The 13,349-nt window shown below is 34.8% G+C and overlaps 1 protein-coding gene across 2 annotated transcripts; it reads right to left on the reverse strand.

Annotated features, from left to right (window-relative positions):
- Positions 1-283: 283 nt before the first annotated feature.
- On the reverse strand, positions 284-11,594 carry LOC120083213 (dolichol kinase EVAN). Of its 2 annotated transcripts, XM_039038868.1 has the most exons (14): positions 10,965-11,594; positions 7,253-7,365; positions 6,905-7,108; positions 6,622-6,726; positions 6,035-6,105; positions 5,882-5,962; positions 5,569-5,780; positions 5,209-5,398; positions 5,018-5,083; positions 3,827-3,915; positions 3,585-3,699; positions 2,427-2,478; positions 2,241-2,341; positions 284-782 (listed from the first exon to the last, which is right to left on the reverse strand). In XM_039038868.1, exons 1-14 carry the CDS (start codon positions 11,153-11,155, stop codon positions 669-671), a joined length of 1,704 nt encoding a protein of 567 aa, XP_038894796.1. In that variant the 5' UTR covers positions 11,156-11,594; the 3' UTR covers positions 284-668. The 2 variants fall into 2 exon arrangements, with proteins under 2 accessions (XP_038894796.1, XP_038894797.1); XM_039038869.1 differs by lacking the exon at positions 10,965-11,594 and having other exon boundaries at positions 6,905-7,133; positions 7,253-7,359.
- Positions 11,595-13,349: the final 1,755 nt, after the last annotated feature.

The raw sequence follows: 13,349 nt of genomic DNA on the forward strand, positions 1-13,349 counted from the left end.
AAATGTGAAAACTTTAATAATGTTTACTATTGAAATTGAATTGTTTACACCAACTTAAGAAGTTAGTGGACCAAGTGGACCAAATGGCCTTAAAGACAGTCTTCTCAGTCATCCACTAAGCTATTTCATAACAATATCAAAATAAAATAATCATCGTAAGTACTGACCATAATAATATAAGATCAAGTAAAAGAATGATAAAAAAGATGAGAACTGCTACCAAGTAATCCGTCCACCATACAAACTAGAAAGTTGTAAAAGAGAAAAGTTTCAAGTATATGTATTGTATTGAATGCATGTATGTATTTCTATAAGTAACATTATATATCTTCCAACGGTTTATTGCTACAAAAATTAAACAGCCACACCACCCCAACATTACAAATTACACAAAATCTCTCCCCGTCCCTCCCTCCCCTCTACAGCTAACAGTATACCTTTTGAATTGAAAAGAGCACAAATCAAATCAGACAACGGAATATGATACAAGGGCAATGTGTTAGAGATTTCCAGCAGTAAATATGAGCTCTTATGTACAAAAAAAAATGTGCAATCTGGTGAAGAACGTAACCCTCGAGGCGTTTAGTGAGACGCTAAGTTGAAGTTTTATTTGGAGAGTGGAGGAGGAAGCAACAAGCTGAGTTGGCTGCAAGGAGATCTGATCGCTTCTACATGCAAAGAAGGCTGAAGAACACAAGTGGTATGAAAGCATTGTCAAGTTGTGCTGTATAAGCCTCCAACAAACCACTAATTGTGACGGCTAGGAGCAGAGACAGCCACCGCTGAAAAAATCATCAACGATATTATGAATATATTGACATAAAAATTATAAATTATCAATATCCATAAGTTAATTATTAATTAATTTTATTTGGATCCGAAATGGTTTGCTTGTTTGACTGTGACATGGTAGTGAACGTGTTTTTTTTATCCACAAGTGTCCAGACCAACTTGTATGCACCTTAACTAATCTCACGAAACAATCAGCCCGACTCAAGTGCCTTTTTTAATTATTTAATAATTCATAATTCATTTTTTTAATGTTATCCATTAATTGGCACCCCTACCTCTATCTCCATTTTCTCTCTCACACAACCTCGTCTCTTTTCTCTTTCTAACATGGGTCGCAGTCCTCTCTCAAACCTTCAGCAACAAGAACAATGGGAATGAGGTTGATTTCGTTGAGAGACGGACCTCCAATGACAGAGGTAGAAGAAATGAACTCAACTGAAACAATCATAAGAAAATTAACAGGCCGGAGGATGTGAAGTATTTGTGACTGTTAAGGTTTGGTTTGCAACTTGCCTTTCACTCTGTTCATTTGTCGATTTTGAGGTTTCAAAGGAACATAGTTCTGTTTTACAATCTATGGGAAATGGAACTGGCTGGAAGAATTTTTTATGAGTATTTCCATAATAAAAAAATAATGGGAAATCGATTTAGGCCTCAAGTTTCACATTGTTCGATGACAGGCATGGTATAGTCACCAACAAATTGGCTCTTGAGGGAACACCTGTTCTAGTTCATGTCAGTCCTAGTCCTACAAGCATTGCACACAGTGATTTCTCTATAGTGGTCGATAGGATAATTTTGGAGCTAGCAGCACACGGTGGATGTGGTGAGGAAAAAGTGACCACAAGCTAGCGCAAGGAAAATGGAAAAAATGTGCCCGTCATAGAGACCTTTGGTCATTTACCTTCGGAATTGCATGTCTTTAACTCGTATGCTAGAAGATGACCTCTCGACACACATCAAGTATATAACCCAAGGTTCATTTTGGATACTTTTTTAAGTGCTTTAAAATTTTCAACTACTTAAAAAAGTCATTCCTAACGGCCCCATGACTCAAAGAAAAGGGATTGAACTTCTCAATTGGGCATATAGTACTCTTCAAACACCCTTAATTAACCTACATTTTGAGGATACGAGGTTTTAGAGGCAAAGTTACCATAGATTTAGGGTCTAATTAGTGAATAGGTCATTTAGTATAGAGTAGCTATATGAAATGGTTACTGTTTGTTAGAGTGAGCTTGTTGGAGGGGGTGTTCATAAGTAGAATGAGCCTCTGCCTCAAAGCAAGCAATTTTCTAATTGGGTCCTGAGCTTGCTCAAGAGAGACACTCAAGTTCATCAAATCATTTGAGATTCTATTTTGCTGCATTCCTTTTCTAATCAATACCATTTTCTTGAATTTTCTTTGCGCTGGTTAGTTTTTTAGAGGAACGGAGAGATCGACCAACCTCTGTCAAAATATATCCGGTGGATGCTAGAAGTGGAAGCAGAATGGAACAAGCGGCCAGGACAGATGTAATACCAGCTGCTGTGCCTTCAATGGTTTTCTCTACAAGGTGCAAGATTACAGTACCAGAAATTTAAATCGTAAAAGCCTATATTACAGAGTGCATATGAACACAAACAATACTCACTGCCAGTTTTGCTCCACCGAAGGACACCATACTTGTGGCCAACAACAGATGCCTGAGAAAGAAAGAAAGAAAACTATCATTTTTATTTTTAAAAAATGGTGGTAGATTGAACCACTTGCATGCTGTAAAAATTATGTCCATATTGGACATTGAAAAGTCAAGTTATAGTTAAGTGTTGCCATTTTCCAACCAAATGGGGGCTGAAGTGAAATTCATTTTTACCTCACTTTAAAGTAGAGAGGATCCGTAAATTCATAACTTATGTACATGTCAGGTTCAGTAACAACACTAACAACCACCAACCATAAATTAAATCAGGGAAAAAATACTTTTCTTGGTCCTTTTGAGTTTTAGGTAGAAACGTTTGGTTCCTATGTTTCAAAATGTTGTACTTATACCCTTGAGTTTTGAGTTTAGTTTTCATTTAGTTCCTAGATTTTTAAATATATTTTAATTTTTACCCTTGGGTTTTTTACTTGAATTTCCATTTGATCCTAAGTTTCAAGATTTTACATTTTTACCCCTCAGTTTTCAATAATGCTCACTTTAAAATTTAATGTGCATGACTTTGTTTATTAATTAAGTTAGAAAAATTAAATAAATCATAATTAAATTAGTTTTCATTAAATTTCTATCAATTTTAAAATAAATTAGAAAAATATCACATTATATTCATTTTGTATTAATTAATTCAAGTTAAACCCAAAGATCAAAAGTGAGCATTAGAAATAAACCAGAGGTAAAAGTGGAAAATCTTTAAACCTAGAGAACAAATGAAAGGGGAAAATATAACATTTGGAACTCAGAAACTCCAACAGTTGTCAAAGGTTGATATTGGAGGATAAAAAACGTTAAGAATCATAGATTTCCAGGGAGAGCAGATGAACATGCATCATTTACTTTAGGAAACAAAAACTTATCGGCTAAGAAAATAAACAAGCATAAATGGTTGAGAGTTTTCAACTCTTCCGTGCCACATTGATTAAAAAACTAGTTTAACCAAGTGAACAAACTATACATAAAAAAAAAAAAAAAAAAAAAAAAAAAAAAAAAAAGAGCACATATTTCAGGATAAACTCTAAAGAGAAGAACTTCATCATTTAAATTCAAGCAGGTATCTCAGTATCACAACCAGAGATGAGGGTATAATCCACTCACCATTGTATCTCCAATTCCAAGACTCAGTATTCCAGCAAAAGGTGCAAGTGGACGGTCATTGTAACCAGAGGACATCCAAATAGGAAGCGCACATCCCAATAGAAGTGAGAAGTGGCTTAAAAAAAGGTTTAACAGATAAAAGGATTAGGTTCAGAGAAAAAAACTGATAAAAGGATTAGTTAAAATTTATTCTCCTAAAGTTAACAATAATCTACAGTATATATGAAAACCAAGATAAATACCTCACAATAAGAAGTTCAGAGTCTCGGTGGTCTGTGAAAGCATTCATAAATTGATGCACAGGTTGGCCCAAAGGCCAAATCCTCCATACCTAGAGTAATGATTTAGGTGAGAAAAATAATAAAAATATTTAGGCTCGTCTCATGTTTTATTCTTCTAATTCCACACACACATGCACATATAATCATTGATTAGACTTTGATTTCTTGATAATCAGTGACTTGTTATAATCATTGAAGCAGGTCATCCTTCCACTGCATTTTTTATAAAAGTTAAGCAACTTGATAAATGGAATACGTTTCTAGATGCACCTGCCATAATATAATTAATGTATATCCCTTCATTCAATTATTGGAAGCCGGTAGTTGAATCATAAATGGATTATATTAATGATATTTTACAGCATATAATATTACAATGCTTATGGCCCAAGCATAAAGTTTCCCTTCTTACCTCCTACCCTGTCTCTTTCAGTAACATGAACAAATTAGGCACCATGATGACATCAAGTAATAGTCAACAGAATATGCACTATTTACAATCATTATAAAACCCTTCCCCCATAAGAAAAGTCATAGGAAGTTCTGATTTTCCTCTTGATTGGTTGCGTATTAGAGAATTTTCACTAAAGATTTTATTCAAGTCTTCCACTTTTGTGATGACTTAATGTCATTCATTGCATGCTGCAAGGGTCTAAGGACATAAACACAGAGATTATTTTTCATGACAAAGATTTCTTTAGCAAGCCAAGTGTTTAAGCTCCAAGCATATCAAAAAGTACAATAGTTTTCATCTAAGTGAAGGCTCCAAGCATATCAAAAAGTACAATAGTTTTCATCTAAGCGAAGGCTCCAAGCATATCAAAAAGGAACTACAAGCGTTTCAAAAAGTAAGCGATGGCTCCAAGTTGTTAAGCTCCCACATACTTTTCGAGTTCACCTCCACTTATTATCATATACACAATTCATGGAGTATAATAGTTTACTTGACCGAGAGCAAATATTCTGTGTCTAACAGCAATCATATCAATTAACATCTCCCAAAGTTCTTTTTAAGGAAACAATTAACATCTCCTAAAGTGAAAATATCAGCCACCAAGCATATCAAATAAATGAGTGTAGATGACGATACAGCAATGCAAAATCAATATTAGTGTAAATAGTAAATTCATATGTCCATATAAATTAACTTACTCGAATAATTTCTAATGCCAAGAAAACTGCCAAAGCTGCACCAAAGGCTAGATTGAGAAACCTTGGCTGAAAAAAAAATTAAAAAGAAAACTTTTCAGAATGTGGGCACGCTAATCCAGAATGCCAACATTGTTTTGACTAGAACACAAATTATCGTTCTAACTAAAGATCAATCATTAGCCCCAGTTTACCTGAAAGATAAGTGCAGGAAGAAACATCAAAACAGCCATGAGATGATAGTATTTACGAAGAAGAATTCTCTCAATCTTGCTACTTCTTGAGATATTATAGAACCGCAGAATAGATGCACATATAAGTGACAACCAGTAGACACATAAAGATATCCTTTTAAGTGGTTCTGAAAATGTGAAGGATATGACCCTGACAGAAAGTCAAATATGATGGATGAGCATAAATAGTTAACATGACAAAAACTGCTCCAATGAGGTCAATGAATCAACTTTTAACAATTTGTGTAGTGCGTCAAGAGTGTGAATGAAAAATCTCAAATTTTCAATGAACTGAAGTCCAAATTCCAATGGATTCCATACCATAAGAAAGGATGTGTGTCAAATTCATGAACTAACATCATCCATGATGGGATGACCACAATCAAAATGAATCCAAGGAGAGCAAAAAATATCATAGATCTTCTAATCTCAAAGTATTTCTCGGCTTCAGAGTTTTCTGTGTTCAAAATGCATTCCCATACGTGGAGACGTTTAAAGACCACTGAGCACAGAAGAAGGCCAAGCAGCAGACCCTACATGAAGGAACAAGCACGTTATTCCCCAAAGAGACTAAAAACTGTGAATTACTGAAGTTAAATAATGTGAATCAGCTTCCATCAGATAAGATGTAAACCTGAATTATGGGACTAATCTCACTTCTGTTCATCATATACTGAAAAGAAACCAAGTCTGACGAACTAAAAGCCCCAAGCATCTGCTCCAACCAATCTCTTATTAAACATATAGGCAACAATTACATTCCAAGGAAAATATATACAATGCCGACCTTAGCAATAGTACATCCCAGCATGTCACCAAAGTAGAGAACAAGTCCAGCTGTAACCAAGAGTGCCTCCCCTACAACAAGATGCCACTAACAATGAAGATGTAAGGACATGAAAGAAGTTGATTTAAACATGAAAAAATCATAAGTTTGGCTTCTGAGTATGACCATAACTACTAGTGGAAGCTGGACCAAGAAAATTGAAGCAATTAATCGTACTGCTAGAGTTGCAGATCGTTAGTGTCAATTAGAAGTAGAACACAGCATTTTTGGGAAGAAAATAATATTAATCGGACAAAATGAATGAAAAAAGAAAAGGAAAAAAAATTCTTGTGATTCAGAATGAACCTTTCTTGGTGGAAAAGAATACAGATGGATTCCTAAAAAGCATCCAGAAATTAAAAACATTTACATTTGTTCCCATTGGGACTAAACATGACACCTAATTTGCCTTGTTATGGTTGATCGTTTTAATTAATTAAAACTACACACTTTTAGACATGTTACAATATGGTGATTTTAGTTTTTCCCAGATACCAAAGAAATTAAAACCATCCACTATAAATAGAAAAGAGAAAGAAAACACATACCAATGGATGCACAAGCTGGAAAAGTACAAAGAAGATGCCGAATCAATTTAGAAGCAATTAACCCGTGACAGAGTATCCAGGACAACATAAGAGCCACACGGACAACTGATTGAAAAGAAATCAGAAGAAAGAACAAAAATAAGAATTGAAACATGAATTCAAAAACTCAACAAAAACTTCTGCAGATTTTTCTCCATCTTATTCGCTGATCTTAACAAGGACAAAAATGGTTTTATTTTATGAGAATGGGAAGAATAAATTTACAAGAAGCAAATTTAGTTACCATTAGGATATATTGTTGCTAGGGAACTATAGCACACAGCCCCATATAAAATCTTACACCCTAAACCAAGCCTCAATCTCCAAAGACGTTGGGGGAAAGCTTGTGAAACAACATCAGACTCATGCATAGCATTCCAGAGGAGCATAAGCACACTCAAGCAGCAAGCTGATGTGGACCAGAATTGCATAGTCCAAGTCTCGATCTCTAAATATATAAAAGTTGAAAAGTTCTGGTTGTCATTAACCAATAATAATAACAAAAGGGCTTAGTTACAGTACCAACAACTAAATTAAGAGAACTTTAATAATAATGCCAATAATAGTCATTGTTTATTTAGAAACCCCATACCCTCGAGTGCAATGTGATTGGATGAGAAAGCTCTAGTAAGCTGAATCATCTTAGCAAGCATTACAGCAGGTAGTGTAATTGCTCCCAATAGTATTCCCGATGAAGCACCTGGCCTACAGAAATGGCATTGAAAATCATTGATGACGCAAAAAAAACAACATAAGAAAATATGTCTTTAAGCAAAGTCATTGCAGTTGACTATAAAGGCCACTCATCCAATTTAAAAATCAAAATAAGTTTTTATTGGTATTGGGAATTCAAAGATACTAGAACAAAAAAAGAATAATAGAATTAGAAGATCTCTTAGAAACTTACGCAAATTTAGGTGACAAAATATCCATTTCTTTGTTGGGTCTCCAACAGTGGAAGTTTACAAGATAAGGGGTAAAAGGAGAAATGTAACCTCTAAATTTAGTTAGAATAGATATAGACGCATGCTAAGAAACACAAACACTTTAGGTAGGGAAAAGCGTCTTTGTCCAATACGAGTTGGATATTCCAATGCTTCGATACTTGTTGAACAAGTGTCAGACACTGATTAGCACAATCAACAAGTGTCAGACTGGTTGTAAAAGTTAATTATGAGGCTAAGACTTGTTAGGCATGTATTGAATACTTATCAAGCTGAATAAATGGATGTCTGTAGTAACATAGAACAAAAATAGCCAGCCTAACTATAGCTCAACTGGTTAAAGCATATGTCTTCAACCAAGAGGTTAGAGATTCTAATTTTCCGCCCTCGCTTGTTGTTGAACTCAAAAAGGAAAAAAAAAGAAAAAAAAGAAAAACATTTGTCAAAAATAAATTTTAAGATTTTCAGTCCAAGACTTTTAAGCAAATAAATGCATAAGTTTATTGATTTTAATATTCCTTCTTGTATAAAAATGATGTATAACTTTTTTATTTCAACAATTGCGAGGAGTGAATCGAACCATAACCTTTGGGATGGTAACTTGTGCCTTTATCCAATGAGCTATGCTCGAATTCACAAAAATATTTACATATATGCTTAATAAATGTGATCGTGTTGTGTTCGAATCATGGCCTAGATTTTGAACAAATGATGTGTCATCATATCCAAATTTGTGTTCCTTAGGCACACACAAATTTCTTTTTTTCTTTTTTTCTTTCCTTTTGAAACAAGAAACAAAAAGCAACTTCTCATTGATGTAATGAAAAGGAATAAAAGTTAAAAGGTACAAACTCCCAAAAGGAGAGCAAAAAGAAAAGGTACAAACATCAAATACAATCAAATAAAAATAACCTTTCTAACAACTTCGGCTAACATACCTCCTTTCAAATACTTTAAAACAAGTACTACAAAAACTATCAAGAAAAATAAGGTACCTGGCCTTAAATTAATGAAGGAATAAAAGTTAAAAGATACAAACTCCCAAAAGGAGGGGGAAAAAACGTACAAACATCAAATACCAATCAAATAGAACTTTCTCTCTACGGATCCCCTTCCTCTCAGTTGTATTTCTATCTAATGTATCTTGTATTTGGAGAATTAGACTCTTTTCAAAACATCAATGAAAAGTTATGTTTCCGTTTCAAAAAATAGAAATAATCTTTCTAACAGCTTCACTAACATACCTCCTTTCAAATACAGAAAAACAAGGACTACTACAAAAACGACCAAAGAAAACCAAAAGACAACCACCACCCAACAAAAGCCCATCATGGAGCAAACTAAAAACTCTTCCACTTTGCACGAACTAAAAATCTGATGAAAGAAGCTTTGGAAGAACCAGCACCAAGAAGCTAGAAAAGAAACTTCCTCCTAACGCTTGAAAGTCTTCCAATAGGAGAACAGAACAGAGAGCCCAACAAGTGATATCAAATCACCACCAATTAAAATGAAACCTCATATCTTTCAAAATCAGCAAACATGAATCCAACCATCCTTCATAAAGCAACCCCTTTGAATTTGCTCCCAAGATCTCTAATGTTCAAAGAAAAATTCCAACCTTGATTGACAATCAAACTACCACAACCCCTTAGATCTTAACTTGAGGGGATAAAGGATGGATTTCCTTGAGTTGTATTCCACAAGCCTTGATTAAAGATGAAAACTTTGAAGGAGCTAAAGAAGGTTAGGCAATAACGAATGAGGAGCCTAAGTCAAATGATCTTGGACATCATCCTTGAATCAAAGACACCTGCTTCAAAGATGCTTCTGGCTCCACACTACTCATATACTATTTTCAGAATCTCCATCAAATCCAAAAACGTGAATACTTGTAGAAGGGACAAAATCCAGAGGAAAATAAGAGCTAATGACACCTTTAATTAAGTTAACACCAGACCTGAAAGGAGAAATAACCGACTGACTGAAGGACGGAGAGGAACAAAGTGTCTGTTGGTTTGACTTCTAGTCTCATGGATAAATTTCCTGATTTGAAAACGTCAACAATCTTACACAAGGTTCTTCCAAAAAACTTGACATTAAGGTCTGAGTTTTCGTGAACTAGTGAGGGATTCTTCTGTGAATAAAAAAGAGGATATGATTCAACCTTGCAATAAACCTTGGACGCCCAAGGGACATCTTGAATTAACGGCTGAGACTGCTTGGGTGACAAGGGTTGTTCCTCTTGCAAATCATAGAAACCCCATTTAATTAAACAAACTCATTAATAGTAACATTTGAATCACTAGAGTTCAAATCAGCAGGCTATAAAAATTTATATCTTCAGGACCAATCGGTCAATCAAAGTGCTGAATTTATGAATTAGGAGATGAACGAATAACATCCCCAGAAGTAGGTATGATGTAAGTGTGAGAGTGGAATTTAGGGGGTGGTTGTATTGTAGAGTGGGAGTGTAAGTAACCCTCTCAGATATTCCTTCTTTCTGTTCTACAACTGCATGTCCCTAAGAGTGTTCTACGAATAGTCACCATGGTCTTATGTGTGTCATCCAAGATAGAAATAATTCTTGAAACATTTTGCACTAGGTGTTCTATTGTTCACGCTAGTCCCGAAAGTCATCACAGTTCCCTCCTCCATTTCTCCCATTTTCTTTTTTGTTGTTTCTCGTCTCCCACTTCCCCTACATTATTTCTCGCTTCCTCCCTGGATCAAAACGTGCTCAAATACCCAATTACATTATTCTATGATGTACTCTTTAGAGTCTTGGCTTCTTGTGTAATTCTTGTATTAGTTTTGTCTTAACACTCATTAGTTTTATTTCTTGAGGGATCTTGGCTTTCTTTAAATTAGTTAGTTGGCTGGTAGTTATATTCCTCCAGCCGCCCTCCTTCAATTTAAGAGGCTATTTGTACTCACTTTGAAATCAATGAATGATATTATTTTTTAGTGTTATTTGAGTTTCCATCGTTCTATTAAGTAATAAGAGAAGACAAACATGCCATACAAGAACAAATAAGCCATTCGTGATGGCCAGCTACTCTTCCAAATTCCAAACATTCACAAAATTCGACATCCTCACAGTTTCAGCACACCTGCTATATACATATATAGTCTATCCTACGCTTCTCTCCTATTCTTTCTCATAAGCTTTCACTATTCGAGGTCCAACACATTCATAATCCTAAATTTCCAAAGCAACATCCAGAGATCAGATAACATCAACAGGAAGCCCGAAAAAACTAAACAGAGACGTAAATAAACGTTCTAAATTAGAGAAGCCCACGCAACATGTGTTCTAAAGCAAGAATTCGATGAATTAGACAGAAAAGAAAAGTAAGGTACCTGGTCTTAAATTGATGAAGAGAATTGGAACTCTCTGCTTGGATTTCGATCCAAAGAGCGGCAACGGTAAGAAGAGAGAGAGCAAGACCAATGTAGAGGAGGGAGAATGGGAGAGAAACCAAGACGCTGGTGATGAAGAATAGGACCACTGCTCTCTCTCCGTTCAGCAACGGGGTCATCGAGAAAGCCATAGTGGCCGCTTCAAAAACCCTAAATCCAGACAAGTAAGCAAAAAGATCTGCCAACAAAATATCAACGAATTCAATTATGGGGTTGCAATCCTCCGGCAAAATATCCCCAACACGAGGCACGAAACGGCCGATGGTCCTCTGAAGCCGCTACTTGGATACCCTCGTTGCTCAGAATCTCAGATCCACGGAGTTTGTTGAGGCCAAGTCGGCTTCAATTCCAACAACTGGAAGTCAGAATCAAGCAATTGGTGTGAAATTCCTTGGATTTGATTGATACACCACCGCAGCAGGCAGCTAGATTTTCTACCCCGTCGGCGCGAGGTGGACGGCCGGACACATCAGATATTCCAGGAATTTTCTCTTTTCATTGTCACGCGTTACATTTGAAGTCGGATTTTTCAGGATTTTAAATTAAAATTCCCCTAATTCCAAATTTACTCCATTTTGAGTAGTTGAATCCAGTAAGTAGAAAGAAGGTTTCAAAAGCCAACATGCAAGGTCGGAAAATTGATTAAGAGTGTGTTTGGCAATCCAACTCATTGTTATTTTTTACCGAACTCAACTTTTGATCCACTAACTTTTAAATTGTTATATTTTACCAATTTTAATCTACTAACTTCAAATGTTGGTGAGGTTGAGTTGATTATTTTATCAACTCATCTCAATTCTCCCCAATTCTCTCTCCCTCTAATGTTTTTAATGGTTCCACTCATCGACAACTACCGCTACCACACTCTGATTGCATACTCCGACAACCAATTCCGAGCTCCAAGAACCACCTCCAACAACAACTCCGGCGATCAACTCCGACGATTACCTTCGCACAAGTAACTTCGGCGACATACTCCGACCACCACCTTCACATGCCCTACTCCGACGAACAACTCTAGGCTCCAACAACTCACTCCAACGACAATTCCAATTGAGACCACCTTCAGATCAACTCCAGTAACAACCACCTCTAACAACCAACACTAACATTCACTCAGGAGACCAACTCCAACAAAAGTCACCTCTAACGAGACTCTTAATGACAACCTTTTTTTTTTTTTTTGTGAACATGTAAATAGACCCTTAATGAAAACCCTATTTTTATGCATGTTCAACTCATACGTTCTACCACCATTAAAGTATATTGTAGAATTATTAATTATATTAAATGCTAGTGTTTTGTCTACGTTAAATACAATATTTGTGTAGAAAGGTTGTTACTAAAAAAATGGTATAATCCTTTTGTAACTTTCTTGTTTTTCACTTCTAACCATCATTTTTTATTTCATATAAGAATGATTACTAAAATAAAGGCTGTGCTAAAAAAGTACTTTTCTTTCCCTTTTTTAATAATAAATTAAATGTTGCACTGATGCGGTTTCCTACCACTTCTTTTAGATCATATTTCTACCTCCTTTGAGTCTTATGTTTTGATCTAATTCATTTCGGACCTTTGAAGGTATGTTGTAGTATGTTTAATTTTAATTTTATTTGCATTTAGCTTCATACTAATCTAATTATAGCTTGTTATATTTCTTGTAAGATTCAAACTAATTGCATATTTCCTCCAACTAATCGGCAAAAAACAATATAAGAATCATTATTTTAAATTAGTATTTATGGTTGAGTTAAAATTAATTGGGGGTTAAAAACTGAACGTTGGGGAGTAGGGAAGAATGCTCATTTTGGGGAAGAATGTTCATTTTATTGAAATATGACATGTCTTTAGAGATGTAAATAAAATTGTTATGCAATTGAGTGTTCAAATTGTATGGTGAAAATATGTTATATCTTTCAAGAAGGAAAAACAAAAGTTGTTCAATTTTTAAGCTTCTTTAGTGTTTATGACAAAGAGATAAGTATGAAAAGTTTTCATTTGTTTGGAATATGTTTGGTGTATAGGAATGAAAAAAAAATATTATGTAATTGAGTGTTCAAAAATTAAATTCAAAATTTATGTACAGTGTATGTTTACTTTGAAATTTATTATGTTTTAATAACGGTAAAAAATTAAGTATTTTTTAGTGTTAAAAAATTTAGAAAAATATGTGTACAATTGGAAATTTTTTATTAAAAAAATAGCATAAAAAATTTAATACAAAATCAATTTTGTTCAAAAAAAGATACCTAAATTCAACTCTGCACTCCAAACACAGACTTTCTCACTAAATTCAATACCTCAAACATAGACATTTCAACTCAA

The sequence above is a fragment of the Benincasa hispida genome, chromosome 8 (genome assembly GCF_009727055.1).
Source record: "Benincasa hispida cultivar B227 chromosome 8, ASM972705v1, whole genome shotgun sequence".
In the NCBI taxonomy this organism is placed as follows: Eukaryota; Viridiplantae; Streptophyta; class Magnoliopsida; order Cucurbitales; family Cucurbitaceae; genus Benincasa; species Benincasa hispida.